The sequence below is a fragment of the Bos indicus x Bos taurus genome, chromosome 20 (assembly GCF_003369695.1).
Source record: "Bos indicus x Bos taurus breed Angus x Brahman F1 hybrid chromosome 20, Bos_hybrid_MaternalHap_v2.0, whole genome shotgun sequence".
Lineage (NCBI taxonomy): Eukaryota > Metazoa > Chordata > Mammalia > Artiodactyla > Bovidae > Bos > Bos indicus x Bos taurus.
In genome coordinates this window covers 22,172,156-22,195,956 of record NC_040095.1, presented here as the reverse complement: position 1 = coordinate 22,195,956, position 23,801 = coordinate 22,172,156, and the positions used below count along the sequence as shown (strand labels likewise).

At 38.0% G+C, this 23,801-nt stretch overlaps 1 protein-coding gene, 1 long non-coding RNA gene and 1 pseudogene across 3 annotated transcripts in view; 1 reads left to right on the top strand and 2 right to left on the bottom strand.

The window, feature by feature from the left end:
* The window catches only part of MAP3K1 (mitogen-activated protein kinase kinase kinase 1), a 76,282-nt gene extending 68,324 nt beyond the window's left edge, over nt 1-7,958 (top strand). For both annotated transcript variants that reach the window (XM_027520559.1, XM_027520560.1), the window contains exons 15-20: nt 293-445; nt 1,418-1,580; nt 2,761-2,892; nt 3,899-4,041; nt 4,941-5,072; nt 6,376-7,958. In XM_027520559.1, the coding sequence (XP_027376360.1) occupies nt 293-445; nt 1,418-1,580; nt 2,761-2,892; nt 3,899-4,041; nt 4,941-5,072; nt 6,376-6,525 (873 nt within the window). In that variant the 3' untranslated portion in view covers nt 6,526-7,958. The remainder of the gene's footprint in view (nt 1-292; nt 446-1,417; nt 1,581-2,760; nt 2,893-3,898; nt 4,042-4,940; nt 5,073-6,375) is intronic.
* The window catches only part of LOC113879248, a 66,752-nt gene that overhangs the window by 40,666 nt on the left and 2,285 nt on the right, over nt 1-23,801 (bottom strand). The window lies entirely within an intron of this gene.
* LOC113879280 lies at nt 18,061-18,204 on the bottom strand (annotated as a pseudogene).

The following is a 23,801-nucleotide window of genomic DNA, read 5'->3' as shown; positions in this document are numbered from 1 at the left end:
TAATGTGAGTTAACTATAAGAAGCAGATTTTTCACACAGAATTAATTGTACAACAATTTTTGCGTTACTGCTTGAACATAAATACTTGTTGCCTATTTCAGAGGCGCTTCTGGTTGATTCTACAATGGTGAATCACTTATGCATTTGACATTGGTTACCAACACTGTCCTTTCAGAGGTCAAGTTTATAGGTGATTTGGGAAGCCAGACTAAACAAGAGTAATATTTTGCTAGGCTAATTTCACAAACTCATACTCTTAATAGTAAAAAGATTGCTTTCATTTATTATGTAGACACCAGAGACTCTACCAGGACATACCAAAGCAAAACAGCCTTATAGAGAAGACAGTGAATGGCTGAAAGGTCAGCAGATAGGCCTTGGCGCCTTCTCTTCTTGTTATCAGGCTCAAGATGTGGGAACTGGAACTTTAATGGCTGTTAAACAGGTAAATGTCTAGTGAGCTTATAAATGATTAAAATTATAAAAATGAGTAAAAAAACAAAGGGTATATCCCCGTGTGTATATATTTTAGTTCTTTAAGTTTTCAGAAACCTGAATTTCAAAATTAGATGTTGCCAGGGCACCAAAAGCATCATGAGTCTATTTGAAAGTTGAAGCATGATTACCATAAGATGTGGTATCCAGATGGGCCTTACAAAGGTTGTGTTTCTTATTGTGCTTTTTTATATTTATTAGAGGTATGGTTTTATACTCCCTTCAGCCAAGTTACTGGTGCAGTGTCACCTTGGGATTTCTATGGTTTACTCTTTATAATGAGCATGCTTATCAATATATGATAACAGTCAAGTTTTCATTTTCAAGTCATGTTGGTTCTTATGATTGGTCTTTTCTCATTTTTTAGTCTGTCTTCTGACAGTTTTGAAAGAGTGGCTGTGCCCCAGCCTTTTATCAAATCTCCTGATAGTTTACTGCTGCTTAAGATAGAGTCTTTGGAGAAGGCAGTGGCACCCCACTCCAGTACTCTTGCCTGGAAAATCCCATGGACCGAGGAGCCTGGTAGGCTGCAGTCCATGGGGTCACTACAAGTCAGACACGACTGAGCGAATTTTCACTTTCATGCATTGGAGAAGGAAATGGCAACTCACTCCATTGTTCTTGCCTGGAGAATCCCAGGGATGGGGGAGCCTGGGGGGCTGTTGTCTATGGGGTCGCACAGAGTCGGACACGACTGAAGCGACTTAGCAGCAGCGGCAAGATAGTCTTATTATCTAAGAAGACTTTGACTTGGTTTTTTTAAAACAAGTATATACATTGCATCCATGAGCATAATAAATGCAATCTCCTATTGATATATAAGCTAATTTGGGTTTGTCCATTTTATATCAGATTGTTAATGAAAATTATAAATAAAAACTCATCAGGATTCAGAACTTTATATAAATGTTTATTGAAACAGGTGACATATGTCAGAAATACATCTTCTGAGCAAGAAGAAGTAGTAGAAGCATTAAGAGAAGAGATAAGAATGATGAGCCATCTGAATCATCCAAACATCATTAGGATGTTGGGAGCCACATGCGAGAAGAGCAATTATAATCTCTTCATTGAATGGATGGCAGGTATGTCCATGTTTTAAATAGAAAAGAATACATAGATTTAACTTTTGCTTGATACTAAATTTAGGAAAAAGTTTAATGAACACTTATTTTATTAAATAGGTTTCTAAAAGCAAATTGCTCTAACAGTACAGTTGTGTAAACTGTAAATATTTTGTTCATTTAAATATAAATAAAATATTCATTATCTTTTAAACTTTTACAGTGTGTCTTTTAAAATGATTGTGTGCCATTGTTTTATAGGAATAATTATTCAAACCTTCTGTGATAAGATCCATATATGTCCAGTTGGCCATCTTTAATTGGATAGATTTAAATGGCACTCCAGTGTTCTTGCCTGGAGAATCCCAGGGACGGCGGGGCCTGGTGGGCTGCCGTCTATGGGGTCGCACAGAGTCGGACACGACTGAAGCGACTTAGCAGCAGTAGCAGCAGCATGAGATATTTTAACATAACTATAAAAATGAAAGGAAGATACAGCTTTTAAAACTTACACGTATACTAGCACTGAAGCATAAAGTTGAACCTTGTCATCTGCTTTAACAAGCAGTTTTATTCTGTATTACACAGCATAATACAGTAAAATATATACAGTAAAATAAATGACTTGGGGTGTAATGAATACAAAAGTGCTTGGTTTAACTTCTTAGATCTTTTGTGTTTGAAGAGGATATTTCTATTTACAAATCAGTTATTTACTATATTCTCTGATGTTGGTTGTAGGTGGTTGATGGTTGTATATGTGTTGACTATAAATACTTCTAGAAGAGGCTTACTGAGTGAGATAGGAAGCCTAATTCTGGGTTCTTCTGGCTCCTCCCATTCTTTTTACTTAAGTATTTCACTGTTTACTTAAGTATATAAGAAAGGCATTTTGTGTATCTTGGTCAAAAAGAGGTGAATTGTACATATGAGAAATAGTTCCATCTAAAATTGTTAACTTTTAAAGGTTTCTGAAATCTTGACTTTCCAGAAAACCAGTTCATGCGGGTTCCATGAAAATGTCTCCTAATTGATAGACTTTAAGATTACTGGAATGTGTTAGTTTTTAAATCAGTTTCACTTCTGATGCAGATGATAAATATTTCAAATGTGAGCTCATGCACTGCAAGTTTATATAATCAAAGTATATAATAAACCATTTAACTTTGGCTTAAAATTATGATTATTATTACATGTTTAGGGGGATCTGTGGCTCATTTGCTCAGTAAATATGGAGCCTTCAAGGAGTCGGTAGTTATTAACTATACTGAGCAATTACTTCGTGGCCTTTCATATCTCCATGAAAACCAGATCATTCACAGAGATGTCAAAGGTAAGAATTCTTTTCATTACTATCTGCTTATTACCAATAAGCAGAAAACAAATGTCATTTTAAAACTTGGAGCTTTGTTGATAGTTTCTAACTTGAGCTCCACTATGGGGTTTTTTCCTCCAAATCTCTCCTGAGTACTCAAATTTCTCCTAAGTAAATCATTAGAATTACCAGAAGTGAAAAGAACTTTTAGGATAATATATCCTGCCTTCCTTAAGCTGTGACTTTTACACAGTCTTACGGCTAATTGGTGGCAAACTGAGTACAAAATACAGGTCTCTGATTCCCCCATCTTGGTCTCATGATGTACTGCTTCCCCAAAGGTTTCTGTTCTTGGTTTTATTTAAAATAACTGGGATATTATAAACTTCTTTTAAGAAAGCACCTCTCAAATCTGTTGCAGTTTGGTTTATTAAAATCAACTTTGGGGAATTCCCTGGTGGTACAGTGGTTAGAACTTCACGCTTTCACTGCCGAGGCCTGGGTTCGATCTGTAGATGGGGAACCGAGATCTCGTAAGCTGGGTGGCATGGCCAGATAAAAAAAGCAACTTGGCTTTCTGACATGAATGCCTTTCTATAACATTTTTTATTAAGCTATAATTATGAAATTACAGTATAAAGTCTGAATTGGTCTATCTGGGTCAGTATGTTTAAACAGAACTTTGTCTTAAAAGTGTAAACTACACTAAAAATTGAACTCTGAGGAAAGATTTTGCTAGGAATCATTATATTAAAGGCTTAACACTAAAGTTTCACAAAATCTCTGCTTTTATTCCTAATGCCTTGATGTTTTACCCCATTTTCCCTCTGAGGCTTTGGATTTTATTTATTTTACATTGCGGAGAACTATATACCTTTACTAATGAAGTGAACTGGGAAGGAGAGTAGATTTCTCTGACATGGGGTCTTTCTTTTGTCATTGTCCTATTTCATTAGTAGCATTTTACTGAGTTTTTAATCTGTTGTTTTTAACATAGAAGGTTATTTGCTGTTTCTGTTGGCAGGTGCCAATTTGCTCATTGACAGCACAGGTCAGAGACTGAGAATTGCTGACTTTGGAGCTGCAGCCAGGCTGGCATCAAAAGGAACCGGTGCAGGAGAGTTTCAGGGACAGTTACTGGGGACAATTGCATTTATGGCACCTGAGGTGAGAAGCAACTCTGAGTGTGATGAAAGAAAATATTTTGGAGCTCTGTGTGGCAGTGTTACACTAAATAATTTTGCAGTGTTATCCTGTATGTGCTTACTAACTGGAAGTCCACAGCCCTAAAACTAAGGTTTTGATGATATCCTTGATCTTCAGGCCCTTAATACCTGCCTTTCCATAGCCTTTAGGCAAATCTGCTGCTGCTTCTGCTGCTAAGTCGCTTCAGTCATGTCCAACTCTGTGCGACCCCACAGACGGCAGCCCACGAGGTTCCCCTGTCCCTGGGATTCTCCAGGCAAGGACACTGGAGTGGGTTGCCATTTCCTTCCTCAATGCGTGAAAGTGAAAAGTGAAAGTGAAGTCGCTCAGTTGTGTCCGACTCTTAGTGCCCCCATGGACCGCAGCCTACCAGGCTCCTCCGTCCATGGGTTTTTCCAGCCAAGAGTACTGGAGTGGGTTGCCATTGCCTTCTTCTAGGCAAATCTATTAATGCCTATTTCTAAAAAAGAATTATTGGGTAATTTATAGCACTTTTTTCCTGGCAAACCTAAAGTACATACAAAATAACTGTGTTCTGAACCTGGTCTCTTCCGTTGTGTTCAGAGCTCTTCATGTTCATACACAGTGATCACTAGTTGTCCCCTTGAGTTTACTAAGTGTACTGAGGTGGCTTTGAAATTCTGATATGACTCTGCTTTAGAAGCTCACAGTTCTCCAAAACGTATTTGTGCCACATGGGAAATTAATTAAGCTTATTAATAAAATCACAGATAGTCTATGGAATTGCTCTTTGTACCCCTGTTTTTCTCTGAAGTAGAAAAACCAGAACCCATAAATAAAGAATGGCTTTCTCTTTTTCTAGTGAGTCATATTTCCAAGTTAACTCTGCTTTATTTTAGGTCCTAAGAGGTCAGCAGTATGGTAGGAGCTGTGATGTATGGAGCGTTGGCTGTGCTATTATAGAAATGGCTTGTGCTAAACCACCTTGGAATGCAGAAAAACACTCCAATCATCTTGCTTTGATATTTAAGGTAATCATGAGATAAAAATGACTTCTGCTAAAGTTGGCAACAGGCAAATTTTCATGGATTCTTCTTCACTATCAATCTAACATGAAAGCATATCTTACTAGAAATAAGTATATGTGTATCTAGGAGTTGATATGCTGCAGAGAATGTTGGCAGCATCACAGTCAGTTCTCATGCGTTATAAAGTCACTGTGAACACTGAATTAGCAGATACTGAATCACTGCCCCTGGGTGAAATATGTACCTACACACACACACATACACACACACACACACACACACACACACACACCAAACTTTAAATGAAAATACCGGACACACACACACACACACACACACACCAAACTTTAAATGAAAATACCGGAAGCTCTTTATGTATTGTACTGTCACAAATTTTATTATTTACTGTATTTAAAAAGTTCATACCTGAGGCAGAGGCCAAGGCTGTTCTACCCTTCTGACAACTCGCAAATTAACTTTGTCCGTTTCCACCAGAGAGTAATGTAATGATTGAGTTTTTAGTGTTTGAGTTAGACCTGTGCTTGTTTAAAAGCTTGGATTTTGGAGTCGTACAGACCTGGTTCCATCCTTTAATAGCCGTGTGAGTAGGAAAATTATTCTGTCTGCCCTCTGTTTTCTTGTTTATAAAATGGGTGTAATAATAACACCTACTTCATGAATTATTCCTGTCACCTTATGAGGATAAACAGAATTGCTTCTGGGCCTGAGTAAAGCACTTAAGCCACAATCACCTCTCTTGCTGAGTGGCTAGTGTGAGTCCTCTGAGCTGACTGCCAGCACCTCTCACCTGCTGTAACCTCCTCCAGGTCTCCCCATTCTTGAAAAATTTCCTCAGTCCCCTGGGGAGAAAAAATCAGTGCAGTTGTGTTTCTGATGTAGTCAATTGACTGGCTAGGTATAGTCTTACTCTGAATAGCTGTCTGTGCTAAAACAAACAAACAAACAAAAAAACACAGGAAAAGTGCAATGAAGCAAAGAGGACAACCATTTTGGAGAATACGAGGAAAGCAGAATTGATTTGAGTGAATACCTGCCTAATCCTTTTGATGCACCTTGGCCTTGTTCCTTTGAGACCGTAAAGAGGACTGCAACTCCCATCTCATCAGGAAGTATTTGGTCAGATTCAGGAGTTTTACCATAGACACCTTGTTAGGAAAAAGTCCACCCACTTCTGTTTTAATTCTTCTGTATAGGAGGCACAGGTATTGAAATATATGCACGAGTACTTGTGTATCACAAGCTCTAGTTCTGGAGCGCTTTAACACTGTAGTGTTTTCTCTTACAGATTGCCAGTGCAACTACTGCTCCATCAATTCCTTCACATTTGTCTCCTGGTTTACGAGATGTGGCTCTTCGTTGTTTAGAACTTCAACCTCAGGACAGACCTCCATCGAGAGAGCTACTGAAGCATCCAGTCTTCCGTACTACGTGGTAGCCAATTATACAAATAAACTGTTACAGAGACAGGATGCTCAACAAGAGAAAAGAACTTTTGTGGGGAACCACGTTGATGATCTGCTGGCCTTCATGCCACTGAACAGCTATGAACAAGATCAGTGGGGAACCCTTACCTAAGTATGTGATTGACAAATCATGATCTGTACCTAAGCTTAGTATGCAAAAGTCCACAATTTGTGCAGAAACTGTAAACCGTGCCTTTCAAAGAACTGGCCCTTAGTAAACAGGAAAGCAGTGAAGTCTGCATGACTAATTAACAGAGCATAATTTTTTGGAGCACTTTTTCAGCAATATTAGCAGCTGAGGGGCTCAGGATCTGTTTTAATGTTTCAATTATTCTTCCATTTCATATCGTGATCACAAGCAGGGGGTTCTGCAGTTCTGTTCTTTTTTTTTGGTCACTGGCAAACAGTCAGTATCTGCCTCTTTTAGGTCAGAATATGCTATAAGTAGCAGTAAATAAATATATTTTTGAAAAGTTGACAACTTCTTTATGACCCACAATTGACTTTTTTTTTTTTAATGCCTGGGCAGTTGTGGTTCATTGTGCATTTTACTGTTGGCCCATTCATTTCGTTTTTGGAAATTACGGTTCTATACTTTCATTTCACCTTCATTTTTGTTTAATATTCAGGGAAAGGTGACCTTTTCAAACCACACACAAAAAAAGTAGAACTAGATGTGAACTAGAGTTTATTAAATATCTTGCTGTTGCAAGAATTTTTTAAAATACAGATTTTAAAACTTTGTTTTTAAAATTGGAATATGATAAAATACTACCTTCATTGAGTCAGTCACTGCTCTTCTCATGCAGGTTAAATATAAATTAAGTGAAAATCAAATGTTCTCTGTGATGCAGCTCACAACCAAGATCAAGATGACCTTGAAATGTATTTGAATTTTATAATTATGTTTCTTTAGTAGGAAACTTCACACCATTTAGGTCTTACTCTGTATGTAATAATCCGTCATTCATCATCACCACTGATAATGTTAACTGCTATTTTCCTTCCACCATGTATCATCTCTTTACAGTAGGCCTGGCTGAGATACCTAAAGAAAAATTAATTTAATTATGCAACTACAAACAGGTCCAAACAATAAATTTGCTTCAAACTTGGAAAATATTTTCAGAAAGAAAAGTGACTTTGAAATTTCATTTACACACTAATTCGTTGGATTTTGCACAGTTCTCTAATGGTTTTTATCTGAACTGAATTCAGATGCATGGAATCCTGAAGGAAAATGGCAGCTCCTTTACCCTTTTTCTGTGAGTTTTTTAAATCAAGTACTGATTTAAGTATTTAATACAACTTTTTGAGATGTTAAGTTTTAACTCTTCAGAAGCCAGTTGAATTGTTGCAGAGTTAAATAGAATTGGTTATTCTCAAAGACTCAGGATAAACTAAATAAGCTATACAGAGAGTACATTTTAAATGTACAACACAAATTGGAAGTAAAATAAGTTACAAGATAAGTTTACAGGGCAGTTTTTTTTATATAAATGAATGTGTTTCTTAGTGAAATTTTACATTCCTTTGGTTGGAAGATTGGCAATATTTGAAGAGTTAAAAATAGTACTGAAATGTGAAGTTTGGTAGCTCTAAATGTGTTGTGTTTCCTTTTTTTTTGACTACTTTAGAATTCTCACAGTTCTAGTAAGATTGTTTCCAAGTCTCTCATGTGCAAGCTTTAAAGGATGCACTCTTGCCATTTTATGTACTGGAAGATCGTTGGTCAGATTAATACTGTGTCTGACAGAGATGTAAACTGTATAAACTGAGGAACCTCAGCTAATCAGTATTACTTTGTAGACCACCATGCCCACCACATTTCAAACTCAAACTGCCTCTAGATGTCAAAATCCATTGTTTGAGTTTGTTTGCAGTTCCCTCAGCTTGCTGGTAATTGTGGTGTTTTGTTTTTTTGTTTTGTTTTCAATGCAAATGTGATGTAATATTCTTATTTTCTTTGGATCAAAGCTGGACTGAAAATTGTAATGTGTAATTATTTTTGTGTTCTTAATGTTATTTGGTACTCAAGTTGTAAATAACGTCTACTGCTGTTTATCCCAGTTTCTACTACCTCAGGTGTCCTATAGATTTTTCTTCTACCAAAGTTCACTTTCACAATGAAATTATATTTGCTGTATGACTATGATTCCTAAGACTTCCAGGGCTTAAGGGCTAACTTCTATTAGCACCTTACTGTGTAAGCAAATGTTACAAAAAAAGAATCTCTGGGTTAAGAAAATTTGGCTTAAATGTATTCTTTGTTATTTTAAATATATCAAAGATATTTTAATTAAAATTTTTACCCCATTGAACCAATTTTATAGTATTTGTACCTATTTTGGTGTTTTGTCTTTATAGTAAATAAAAGTTTTTGAACAAAGGTTGTTACTTTTATTTATTTTGGAATAATTCCATTCTTAAAAAAGAGTCCTAAGAATACCACAAAGCACTCACATATACCATTCACTCTCAAAAGCCCCACCCACTCAGGTTTTGCAGCGGTCTAGTTATATCCTCTATAACAAAAGGATCCGAACCAAGATCAGCTTTGTTTTTAGATATGCTTCTTGAGTCGCAGTCAATCCAGAACTATTCCTTCTTCCTTGACCTTCACACCTTAATTTATTGTTTTGTAAAAGTTGTTCAGTTTCCATTCAGTGCTTCCGCATGCTTCAGTTCAGAGTGAGTATCTGTGACAGGAATATCTCAGAGGTGATGCAGGCCGTGTTCTTTTCAGTGTCTCGTATCAGGAGGCATACAAGGTCAGTTTGTCTCCTTGCTGTTGATGTAAACTGGATGATCTGATAGGCTTCACCACAGTACTCTTGCCCTTTATAATTAATATCTACCTTTATATTATTTTGTAGAGGTGATACTTTGAGACTAAATAAATACATTGCTATTTATCCAACTTTAGCTCTTTGCTCTTAGCTGTCTTATCTGAATTATTACTTTGGTTGGTTGCCAAACACTGATTTTCTGGTTCCTGCACACCTGTATTGTGTGTGTGTGTGTGTGTGTGTGTGTGTGTGTGTGTGTTGTGTCCAACTCTTATGACCTCATGGACTGTAGCCCACCAAGCTCCTCTGTCCATAGGATTTCCCAGGCAAGAATACTGGAGTGGGTAATAGCCTATCCCTTCTCCAGGGGATCTTCCCAACCCAGGGACTGATCCCAGGTCTCCTGCTTTGCAGGCAGATTCTTTACTGGCTGAGCCACCAGGGAAGCCCCATATATTTATTAATGGACATTTTGCTATAAGGAAGACCTCTTCTTTATTACTCACATATCAAAATGGGTTTGTGGATTCCTATTCAGTGAGACAGAAGTCATTATTGTCATCACAGATTTACTCAAATTGTCACATTTAGCTATTGGGAGCCTCTCAGAGCTTAGCTTCTCTCTGGACTGACAAGCCACCCATTATTCTCTGACCACTTCTATACTTTCAGCCCATCTTGTGTGTTTGCTTCAGCCTTGGGATCAGCATTTTTCCAGAGCCCTGACTCCACCGATAAAAAACGGTGCTAGATATGCTCATTGCTCTGGGGTGTCACTGCTCCCACGCCCTCTTGGTAGACAAAGCTAGATTATATAGTTTTATGCATACATATGCAAAATACACACACACACACACAAAAACCATAAGTTCATACCAGTTTTCAATTTCCGTCTACCACTACCCAGATTCATTCGAGACTTCCCTCTTTCCACATCTGTAACTCCTTTTCTGGACAGTAAGAAACCTGGCTTCCATTTGCCTCAATATATTGACTTATGCTATGGTTAGATAACATCACAGATTCAATGGATATGAATATGAGCAAACTCCAGCAGACAGTCAAAGACAGGGAAGCCTGGCCTGCTGCAGTCTATGGGGTCACAGAGTCAGACATAACACAGCAACTAAGCAACAACAAATTGACTGACTAAGTTCTCCACCCACCTATGTAACCCGTGAGGAAAGTAACCTAAAGGCAAGGTAAGCTGTATACTTTTTCAGGGTAGTTTTAGGTTCACAACAAAATTAAGCAGGAGATTCATGAATTACCCATATACTTCCTGATCCTACATATTGCATAGCCTCCCACACTATCAACATCAAATGCTTTTTTGACAAAATGAAAGTGTTTTAACAAATTTTTCTTAAAAAAAATTAACTGAAATTACATCTTTTTAAAAAAACCTTCCTTATGTGGTTTTACATGTCATAAACTTGCATATAAACACTATTACTGTCCCCAGACAGCAACAGATAAACTTAATTGATCCTGTTCATAGGACTCGATCATGATACAGAAAAACATAAAAACCATCCTCCTATGTTAAAATTGTTGGGAATGAGAAGATTTATTCACCAGCTACTATTTATCAGGGACACTTTGCAACACAGTGATTATGTTCTGTTTCACAAGTGAGGAGATAAGGCAATTTCAATCATTCTGCAATTCAAGGTGTACCAGGGAACTCATTTGGCTGACCCCAGGGTTTTAGTCTTCGATTGTATCTTGTTTTTATTGTGTGTTGTTGTTTTCTACTTTCATCCTTTGTATTTCTGCTCAGTAGTCGTTTTTCACATGATCACCCTGCAAGATAGGTAATGTCACTGAAAAACTGAGTTCAGAAGCCATCCTGTGTCTTTACATTTGTTTTAAACTTTCTGTAATAGCTTGGTTTTAAATGTACACCTTTTAAATAGGCTCTGAATATTGTTCCTAAAGGGCAGACTTCAGTCATTTCAGAAAAATACTAACTTTGAGTAAAGCTTTCTGTTTCAGAGGAATTAATAATTCTGTTGTTCCTTCGTTCTATTTAAATGATATTAACAGTTTTTAAAAATGGTCAAATCTGCAGGTTACATGGAATCTAGAAAAATGTTGGGGTATCATGCCCATATGGAAATGCCAAAGAATGCAATTGTGAACTGACATAGTAGTAACTCTTGTTATAGAATGTATGAAGTACTGCAATCAATGGAGAACACAGTGACAAACAGAAATGTATGTAAACTGCCATATTTCCATGTTGTGATAATTTATAGGTTTGTCATTTTTAAAATTTTGCTATAAGCAAAAGTCACATGTTGAATTGCTGCAAGCAAGGAAAGGATGGGCCTTTTAAAGTAGGTGATGATGATGGACACGGTAAGCACAGAGCGTGAAGCATCACCTGGGTCAAATCTGGCTCTGCCACTTCCCAGTAGTGTAATTCCTGTTTGACTTTCTGAACCTCCATTTCTGCATCTATAAGATGAAACCAACAGTTTTGAAGAGAGCCTATATAAATGGCTCAGTACAGTGCTAGGCACAATGGATGCACGATATGTGTTTTGTGAATGAAGTGACCCAAGAGTCACAGACTCAAATGCTTTAGCCTTGGGATCAGCTAGAATACTGTGGGGCTAGAATATCCTTAACAGAGCTTTTGGCTGACCTGTGAGTTCAGGCCAAATTCATGCCCAAGAGGGCCAATGGTTAGCATGTTGGAACTGAAGAAAAAAAGCCCACTATTGCCAAAACCTGTAAATTTTCAAAAGAAGCTGGAGAGATCTAGATGTTACATGCAATTTCTTAATGTCTACACACTGGAAGCTAATTTTACATTTTTATAAGGAACTGTAGGCTAAACAAAATTCACATGTTTTATCTGGCCTGTGACTAGCTGCTTTTGACTTCTGAGCTGGGTCCAGGCTTGTAAAATAAAAAAAGAAGTAGAAAATGAGAGTTAAATCTCAGCTTTGGGAAACTGAATCCAGGACTTCTGTCTTCTGAGATACATGACATAAGGGAAAAGTGGAGACGCTGATTATAAATGCTAGAGAACTAACCTATGAGGAGAAAATTATGTCCGATTTTAAACACTAGTGTGAAGTGCTTACCACTAAAGCCTAATTACCATGTAGCAAACTATACATGAAAATTAAAGTGTGAGTCGCTCAGTCATGTCCAGCTCTTTGCAACCCCATGGACTGTAGCCCACCAGGCTTCTCTGTCCGTGGAATTCTCCAGGCAAGATGACTGCCATTCCCTTCTCCAGCGGATTTTCCCGACCCAGGGGCCAAACCCAGGCTTCCCGCATTGCAAGCAGATTGTTTATCACCTGGGCTACCAGACAAGCCCACTATGCACATGCAGCATTCAAATGTGCCATCCCAGTGGCGCAGCAAAGCCCGCGTGATAGAGGAACTTCACCCACAACTGAAGCCAACCTCACCACTCTGCATCAACCTGGAGTCACTATGACCCCTACCCCACAGCCCTCACTTCAGCTTTGCCTCGTTGAAATACAGTGAGGCTAAACCGATGATGCAAGAGTCATGTCCCAGAGTTCTTTTTCCCACAATGCTGAAATTCGTAGTAGTTTATTTTTGAGATGACTGTTATTTTTCCATTAAAATCAATTTGCTTAATGAGCTCTCCCAACATCTACGCAGACATACTCAGAGGATGAGGGCTATAACTAGGATGAAAGGGAGAGAAAAGGAAGGGAAATAATAAGGAATGGGGAAATACTGGAAAACCTTTGGTAGGGAGTAGCATGGCCATATATGTATTTCTTTGAAGATCACTCTAGCAGTATCTTGAAGAAAGAATCAAATGGGGCTGGCTGAAGAAGAGGCAGAGAAAGTCAGAAGACAACTGCAGTCTCTAGATAAGAAGGTATGAGGGGGAGGGACTTCCCTGGTGGTCCCAGGGGATAAGACTCCGAGCTCCCTGGTCAGGGAACTAGATCCCGCATGCCGCAACTAAGGAAAAAAAAAAAATCCTGCATGCCGCAACTGAAGGATCCCACAAGCCACACAGAAGATGAAAGAGCCCACGCCATAACTAAGGCCTGGCACAGCCAGGTAAATTAGTAAATATTTACAAAAAAGAAAGTATAAGGGGAGAGTGATGTCAACATCAATAGAAGATAATATCCCTACCAACACTGAGTGATGAAGGAACGGAAAATCTGAACAGACCAATAACAAGGAGACTGAATTGTACCCCAAAGCCCCTCAACAAAGAAAAGCCTGGGCCCAGATGGTCTCACTGGGGAGTTCTATCAAACATTAAAGGAATTAATGCCAATCCTTTTCAAACTCTTCTAAAAAACTGAGGAGGAGGGAACCTCCCAAGCTCATTTTATGAGCCCAGCATTACCCTGACACCACAGATAAGTAAGATAAGGAGAAAACAGAACATAAAGGCCAGGGGTGGTCCCAGATGGCAGTGTGGGAAGATCTGGAACTCACCTCCCACACCAAATCAACATTCAGAACACTTTCCTCTAGAAAAGACCTGAAAACTCACTGACCAGCACCTTCACGATAAATGATAAAAGGGCCACCCTGGGACAAGCAGGAGAGGCAAGGAGTGGGCTTACTAAAACCCCACCGCGGAGCAGTGATCCACGGTCCGGAGGGATGTCAACCATGCAGAGCTTCTCCCTGAGGAGGGAGGGGTTCATGCCCCTCACTGGGTCCCGCAAGCCTTGGGACCTGCAGTGGAAGAGATGAACCCCCAGAAGGTTCTGGCTTGGACCCTGGACCAAAGGGCTGTAGAGAACTGAGATCTCTCTCTTAAAGGGCTCACATGCAGACTCACTCGCCCTGGAGACCAGTATAAATGCAGCAGTTTGAAAAGTGCCTGTTCTCCATTCTGACTGAAGCAATTTATTGATACATTTCCCAACAACAGGGTAGGGGGGTTCCTTTATCTCTGCATCCTCTCTAGCATTTATTACTTGTAGACTTTTTGATTATGCTCAATCTGACTGGTGTGAGGTGATACTTCATCATAGTTTTGATTTGCATTTTCCTAATAATTAGTAATATTGAGTATCTTTACATGTGCCTGTTGGCTATCTATATGTATTCTTTGGAGAAATGCTTATTTATGTCTTCTGCCTATGTTTTGATTGAGCTGTTTTTTGTTTTGTTTTTCCGTATTAAGCTGTATGAGCTGTTTATTTATTTTTGGAAATTAATTCCTTGTCGGTCACATTGTTTGCAAATATTTTCCCCCATCCTGTAGGCTGTCTTTTCATTTTGTGTATGGTTTCCCTTTGCTGTGCAAAACCTTTTAAGTTTAATTAGGTCCCAATCGTTTACTTTTGTTTTTAATTCCATTACTCTAGAGATGGATCCGAAAAGATGATACTATGATTTACGTTCGAGTGTTCTGCCTGTTTTTCCCTTTAGGAAATGTTCTTACATTTAGGTTCTCAGTCCATCTGGGGTTTACTTTTGATTATGGAGAGGGCAATAGCGACCCACTCCGGTACTCTTGCCTGGAGAATCCAATGGACGGAGGAGCCTGGTGGGCTGCAGTCCATGGGGTCGCTAAGAGTCGGACACGACTGAGCGACTTCACTTTCACTTTTTCACTTTCATGCATTGGAGAAGGAAATGGCTACCCACTCCAGTGTTCTTGCCTGGAGAATCCCAGGGACGGGGGAGCCTGATGGGCTGCCGTCTGTGAGGTCGCACAGAGTCGGACACGACTGAAGTGACTTAGCAGCATGGTGTTAGAGAATGGTATTTCGTTCTTTTATTTCGTTCTCTCTTTAGCTGCTCAGTTTTCCCAGCACACTTACTGAAGAGACTGTCTTTTCTCCACTGTATACTCTTGCCTCCTTCGTTGTAGATTAAATGTAAGGGCATGGGTTTACCTCTGGGCTCTCCACTCTGTTCATCTACCTGCCCGTTTTTGTGCCAGTAGAGTATTCATTACTATACCTTTGTAGTAATTATGGTACAGTCTGAAGTCAGTGAGTGTGATTCCTCCAGCTTAATTATTCTTTCTCAAGATCGTTTTGGCTATTGGGGGTCTTCTATGTTTCCATACAAATTTTTAAACTCTTTGTTCTAGTTTTGTGAAAAATGCCATTAGTATTTTGCTAGGGATTGCACTGAATCTACAGATTGCCTTGGGTAATATGGTCCTTTGAACAATATTAATTCTTCCAATCCAAGAACATGGTAGACACATCATATGTTTCATGTGTTGTCTTCAACTTCTTTCCTCCCTGTCCTATAGTTTTCCAATATGGGTCCTGTACATCTGTAGGTAGCTTCATCCCTAGGCATTTTCTTTTTGATGCAATGGTAAATGACATTGTTTTCTTAGTTTTCCTTTCTGACATTTCAATGTTAGTCTGTGGGAAAGCAACAGATTTCTGTATATTGATTTTGTATCCTTCAGCTTTACCACAGTCATCAATATGAGCTCTAGTATTTTTCTAGTACCATCTTTAGGATTTTCTACGAAGACTATCATGTCATCTGCAAACAGAGACAGTTTTGCTTCTTTTCCAATTTGGGCTGATGTTTCGTTTCACTCTCTGACTGCTGCAGGTGGTACCAAAGTGGCAAGAGTGGGCATTCTTGTCTTGTTCCTAATCTTGGAGGAACTGCTTTCAGTTTTCACCAGTGAATATAATGTTATTTGTGGGTGTGTCATATATGGCCTTTATTATGTTGACGTACGCTCCCTCTATGCCCACTTTCTAGAGAGTGTTTTTTATCATAAATGGATGCTGAATTTTATCAAAAACTTTTTCTGCATCTATTGAGATGATCATATGATTTTTATTCCTCAAGTTGTTAATGTGATATATCACACTGACTGACCTGTGGATACTGAAAAATCCTTGCATCCCTGGGATAAGTCCCATTTGATCATGATGTATGATCCTTTTAATGTACTGTTGGATTTGCTTTGATAATGATTTTTTTTGAGGATTTCTGCATTTATGTCATCAGTATTACTGGCCTGTAATTTTCTTTTTTGTGATATTTTGTCTGGTTTTGGTATCGGGGAGATGGTGTCCTCACAGAATGAGTTAAAAAAATGTTCCTTTCTCTACAATTTTTTAGAATAGTGTCAGAAGGATAGGTGTTAACTCTTCTCTAAATTTTTGGTAGAATTCACTAGTGAAGCCATCTGGCCCCGGGCTTTTGTTTGTTGGGAGTTTTTAAATTGCTGATTCAATTTTGGTACCCATAAAATTTTCATGTCATGAAAAACAAAAACAGGGACAGATTAGACTAGATTAACTTTGACCCAATTTTAAAAGCAAATAATAAAAGAACAAACAGCTATAAAAGGTATTTTTGAAATCTGAAAAATTTAAATAGGAGCTATATTCATGATAGTGAATTACTGTTCACTTTAAACGTCATTCTGACATGAGTGCACAGGCATATGGTGTGTGTGTATGTGTGTGTGTGTGTGGAGAGAGAGAGAGGAATTATTACAAAATGTTAACAACTGATGAACCTACATAAAAGATATATGGTTGTTCCCTGCACTTTTCTATAGGTTAGAAATTTTAAAAATAAAAAATTGGGAACATATTTGTTTGTATATTCTTCAACTTGGTTTCATTTATTTATGCATTTTACCTTTATTCCCTTTTTTCCCCTGTAACGGGATTTCTGTATTTCAGTGGCAATTCAGCCTTCACTAACTGACCACGTTTAGAATTATTTAGGGAATCACACAACATTGCAGAGTCGGACACGACTGAGCGACTGTACTGAACTGAACTGACACAACATCCAGAAGAGGGCGCCAGAGTAAACGTTTTCTTTAATGAAAGGATGATCTCAGCAGTGTTCTGACTGACACATAACTGAAAATCAAACTTTACACCACGTTTTTCTCAAGAATAAATCTCACTGCTCCTTTTAGAAAACTGAAAAAACTCAAGGCAATTCACTGATAATTCCATTTTTCCAATCAAAACCTTAAGTTCAATGTTTATCCATTTTCTCAGAGAACAATACTATTCTGCCATCCCCTTGAGACAAGCGTTAACAGTTACAACCAAAGAAAGGCTTTAAAAAGACACATGATGCCTTCTTTCCTGGTTTCCTGTTCTCAAGACCACCTGCTCTTGGTAGACTCTCACCCAGCTGCCAACCACTGTTCCTCTGAGCTTCTCAAACTAGTCCCACATGCTAGTGCTCTGCTTAAGAACCTTCAATGACTACCTACTGCCTATCTCACGATTTCATCATGGTCTGATCTTACTCTGCCTATTTCATTTCCTACTACATCTAATGGAAATTTTTATTCTGAGTAGACCCCACAGTATTCATTCCCACTTCTGCACTTTTGCTCATGCCAATGGCTCTCAAACTAGGTGGCAGCAAAGTGGTTGGGGAAAGAGGTGGTTGTGCGTGCGTGCTCAGTTGTGTGCAAGCATGCTCAGTTGTACCCAACTCTGTGACCCTATAGACTGCACTCTGCCAGGTTCCTCTGTCCATGGGATTTTCTGGGCAAGAATAATGGAGTGGGTTGCCATGCCCTTCTCCAGGGGATCTTCCCAACTCAGGGTTTAAACCTGATTCTCTTACGGCTACCTACACTGGCAGATGGGTTCTTTACCACTAGTGCCACCTGGGAAGCCTGGAGAAAGAGGTGAGTTTTGCTAATTCACAAACTAACAGAGACCATTTTTTTTCTCCTTTTCATGCAGTATTTTCTTTTCTTTTACTTTCTTTTTTCCAAGGGAAAGTATGAACACAGTCCTTCACTACCACAAATTATCCAGCTGAGTTTTCCCCATTTGGGGAAGTTGCAGGGGTCAACACATCTGGATAGGCCTCGCCCTGGGAAAACCACTTTCATGATAATTATTTCACACAGTATTTTAGATCCTAAAGCACAAAATGACTTCAAAATACTTTGTGTCTAATTTTATCAATATGCAATATACTACTGTCATTCACAGAACTGACATTAACTTCAATATCTAAAGTTAATAAAACGCCTTGTCACAACTTTCCTTTTAAAAATTTGCATTATAATATGTGGCTGTAACACTCAATTCTTGATCATTTTTGTCTTCAGACCCCATTATCCTTTAAATTTTACTGAGAATCCCCAAGGAGCTATATCTATTGATATTTAGTGTATCATATTAAAACTGATAAACTTTATTTACTTATTCATTAAAAATAACAATTAAAAAATCTATTATAATATGTATAACGTATCTTTTTGAAAAATAGCTAAATTCCCCCAAATAGTGAAAAGAATGGTATTTTAATGTTCTTGCAAATCTATTTTATTTCTGGCTTTATAAAAGATGGCTGGATACTCATACCTACTTCTGCATTCAATCTGTCTCACCATGTATCATGTGACCCCTAGAAAACTCCACTGTACCCTTGTGGGAGAATGAGAATAAAGACATTAACCTCTGAGTACTATTACGAATATAGTTTTGACCTTGCAGATCTCTAAAATGGTCGTAGAGACCCCTGTGTCACTAGGCAGGACTTAGAGAACTGCTGGTTTATGCCTTCCCTTCCTTTCTACCTCTCGTCTACTTCTCTTTGAAGCACTCCTTTACTCCAGTAACTCATACTCAAATTCTGTGGTAACTATTATTTAATATTTATAATTATGTTTTTCCAACTAGACCATAATATTGGATGTATAGGCACACAGTTATCAGTGAATAAATATTTGCCAGTTATGTTACCCACATTAGATGATGTAGCTATTCAAGTAGGCTCCAGAATATCCACCAACTTTAAACATCAACTCTCTTCCAGCAAAGAACTGTGAAATAAGGACTCATGCAAAATAAGCTTGTCCTCCAACAATTTGAAAAACAGTTCTTTCTTGGATACAGTCAAAGCTCTAAGTTATTTACTGATCCTGACCATAAAAAAATATTAAGTGGATAAACTGCCAGGCATTCATAAAAGGTTTGACTATCTGCTAGTTTGTCAACATAAACTCAATCTTTTCATCACTTACTACAAACAGAGTAATTTTAACTCCCTCTGAAGGTGGAAAGAGAACCCCTCTTTTCTTGTCCAAGAGCAGAAAAACATTGGTGGGTTTATTTTAAATGGTTCAGTAATTCCCTCCTGCATTTCCCTGTAAGACTGGCTTTCTAATTCTGGGCTATTTTAAATCTTATCTTCTCATTTCAAAATTCCAATATTACCCTACTGTAACTATTCTCAGTGAAGATCTTGCCTCATAGGTCAATGAGAAACTAGAAACCATCACAATTTAGCCCTCAACTTTCTCCAACCAAATCCCCTAACACACCTTCCATTGAGCCCATAATCTCTGCCTTCTGTCTTGCTTCAGATGAAGATGCGTCCATGCTCCTGTCAAAGGACCTCTCTACTTACCCTCTGAATCAGCTCCCACCTTCTCAAGAACTTTATTCTGGAAATTAGTCATACATCTCTATCAATTTCTTTCGTTCTGTTGGATCATTCTCATCAGCACACAAGGACACTATAGGATCTTTCATCTTACAAAAGTTCTCTTCACCTTTGGCCCTATTTCCTGGCGTCCCTTTTCGTAAACTCACTGAAAGAGTTGTGTACATTTGTTTTTCCTACTTCACCTCACATTTTCTCAACACACTCAAACTTCCCAAAACTGCTTTTGATCAAGTCATCACAGGCCTATATCTTGCAAAACTCATGGTTGCTGCTCTATCTACATTCTTTGCCATCTCTTCTTCAAGTCTTCTGGCTAAAGACTCTTAATTTTATCTCTGATTATGGCTCCAGGTGTGGATATTCAACCAGTTACTTGATATTTCTCACAGGTATTTTAAAACTTCACCCTCCCACATCCATTCATGAGCAAGTCCCGTCAGCTCCTCCAAAATATAGTCCTAATCCATTCACTCTCTACATCTCCATAGCTACCACTTAGTCTAAACTATCATTATCTCTCACCTGAGCCTTCATATTAGCCTTCTAATTAACCTTCCATGTATGGTGACAGCCCACCTATTATCCATAAAATACTCAAACTGGTCTTTTAAAAACAAGAATCAAATCCTATTACTTCTCTGCTCATAACCCTCCAAAGACTTCCCACTGCACTAAGAACTCAAATCCTTCCCTGAACCTGCAATGCCCCACATGGTTTGGCCTCTTCCCTGACGTCATCCTTCCCGTCTCCTTTACTATCATGTTCCAGCCACGTGGCCCTCTTTTCCCTGCTTGAACATAGCAAGCTCCTACCCATCTCATTGCCTTTGCATTTCCTATCCAGAGACTCTCCCCACAGATCTTCCCAAGTTTTGCGTCTTCTTGTCATTTAGGTCTCAGTCATACATGCCACTACCCTATCCAATGTTGCTACACCAGTTCCCACCCCCAAGTGACCTTTATAAAGAGAGTGAAGTCCCAGGAGGAAACAGACGACACACACAAAGTCCTCCATCCCACTCTCTTCTCAGGACTCTACCTCATTTTCTCCAGGGCACTCATCACTCTCTGATATTATTTATGTGTTTAGTATCTGTCTTCTACACTAGAGCCTCAGATACAGCAGGTGCTCAATGGATTATCTGTTGAAATCTCATTCTGAACTAATTCTGGAAGTTAGAATCCATTTAGGGACACATGCACTATTTGTGGATTTTTAGGATATTAATAATAAACTTTATCTTTCCTACATGGTATTTTTGTGATTAACAGCATAAATGGGCTTTAAATGAAAAAACACAGCACACATATCTTTAACTGGGTAGAGTATTTCAAGAGACTGAAAACAATAGGAAGCAGGGGTAAAGAATCAGAGAGAAGAGGGCAGTTTTGGATAACAGCACATCTCCATGCCTGCCAATACTAATCTTTTGATCATCATATATTTTATATTAGAAAATTGTCTGGCAGTCTGTTGTTTCTCATTTATCTGTATTTAAAATTTTATGTAAATCATTAAAGACACGGATGATCTAAAGGACAATAGCAGCCACTATGACCTAATATTTATAGAATTTTAAACCAAAAAGCTATAAAGCATATACTCTTTTCAACAGCATTTGGTATATTCGCCAAGAGAGAGCATATTCTGGGACATAAGACAAGTTAATAAATTTAAAAGAACTGAAAACATACTTATTCTCTAATGACAAAAAAATTAAAAACCAATTACAGTAACATATCTAGGGAAATCCCAAATATTTAGAAATTAAAAAGACATCTAAATCATGAATCAAAAAAGAAATCACAAGGGAAATTTAAAAAATATTTTATACTGAATGCTAATGAAAATACAATATATCAAAATTCCCAGGACTCAGCTAACATAATGCTTGGAAGGAAATTTTTAACTTTAGATGCATACATTAGAAAAGAAAAAAGGTCTAAAAACACTGATGCCAAAGGTCTACCTCAAGAAGCTGGAAAAATAAGGGCAAAATAAACGCAAAGTGAGGAGGATATATAAAATAATAAAATGAACAAAATAGAAAATAGACAAACAACAGCGAAAATTAATAAAATCAGAAGCTAATTCTTTGAAAAGATCCATAAACTTCCAGTTACAATGATGAAGGAAAAAAGAAAACACAAATCACCAAAATTATGAATGAATTTATCACTACAGATCATATAGACATTAAAAAGACAGTAAGATTATATTTACGGACAACTTTATACTACCAAATTTGATGACTTAGATGACATGAACAAATTCCATGAAAAATACAACTTATCAAACTTAAGATGAAAGAGAAATTCTGAATAGCCCTACAATCTTCAAAAGAAACTCAATTCGTTATCAAAGAAAACTAGAAGCCCATGGTTTCAGTGGTGAATTCTATTAACATTCAATAAAGGAAACACCAATCTGATAGTTATTTTTTTTTTTGTAGAAAGTAGAGGAGAAAGGAACACTTCTGAACTCATTTCAGGAGGTCAGCATAAGCCTAATACCAAAATCTGAAATAAAACTACAAACAAGCCATGAAACTGAAAAAAGAATCCACCTGCCAATGTACATTTGATTCCTGGTTAGGAAAGATTCCACGTGCTGCGGAGCAACTAAGCCCATGCGCCGGAACTACTGAGCCTGCCCTCTAGAACCTGGGCGCCCGAACTACTGAGCCCACGTGCTGCAACTTCTGAGGCCCAGTGCCTGGAACCTGTGCGCCCCAAGAGAAGCCACTGCAATGAGAAGCCTGCCTACTACAAGGAAGAGGAGCCCCTGCTCTCTCCAACTAGAGAAAGCCTGCGTGCCGCAATAAAGACTCAGCACAGCCAAAAATATATAAACCAATAAATAAATAAATATTTTAAATGACAGAGTGTGACAAAAGTGTCATTCACAACTGAGTAGTGTCATCTCCGGAATCCAAGGATGGTGCAACATTTGACAGTGTGGCTTCCCCAGTGGCCCAGCAGTATAGAATCTGCCTGTAATGCAGGAGATCTGAGTTTGATCCCCAGGTGGGAAAGATCCCTGGAGAAGGAAATGTAAACCCACTCCAGTCTTCTTGCCTGGGAAATCCCATGGAGGGCTACAGTGCATGGATTGCAAAGAATTGGACACGACTGACTGACTAAACAACAACAATATTATAATTTACTACGTTTATGGGAGAACAGAGAAAAATTATGTGATCATCTCAATAAATAGCAAAGAAAAGTATTTGATATTCACCATTCATTTAAAACTTCAGACAAAAATTCTTGACAAATAAAAAACAGAAGAGAACTTTTTAAACTCTATAAATTATACCTACCAGAAAACTACAGTAAATATTAAACTTGAAGGTGAAACCTTAGAAACAGACAGAAGAATGAAGTATACTTTTACGAACTAAGGGGAGATTCCAAAATATATCTTTAATAAATAAAAGAAACTGAATATACAAAATATAAGAAACTCTAAAGACTCCACCAAAAAACTGTTAAATTAATAAATTCAGTAAACTTGTGGGGAACAATTTCAACATGCAAAAATCTGTTGCATCTCTATACACTAATAAAGAACAAGGAGAAAGACAAATTAAAAAACAACCACATTTACAAATGCATCCAAAAAAAAAAAATTAGGAATAAATTTAACCAAGGAGGCAAAAGACCTAGACAGTGAAAACTACAAGACATTAAAGAAATAAACTGAAGAAAACACAAATAGATGGAAAGACATTTCATGCTCATGGATTAGAAGTCTTAATATTGTTAAAATGCCCATATCACCCAAAGCAATCTACAGATTCAGTGCAATCCCTGTCAATGCAATCAACTTCCCAAAGGCATTTCTCACAGAAACAGAACAATTCTTAAACTTGTATAGAACCACAAAAAATCCCAAATGACCAAAGCAGTATTGAAGAACAGCAAAGCAGGATGCAGCATGCTGCCTGTTATCAAATATTACAAAGCTATAGTAATTAAAACAGAATGACACTGGCATAAAAATAGACACACAGATCAAAAAAACATAACAGAGAGCCCAGAAATAAAGCC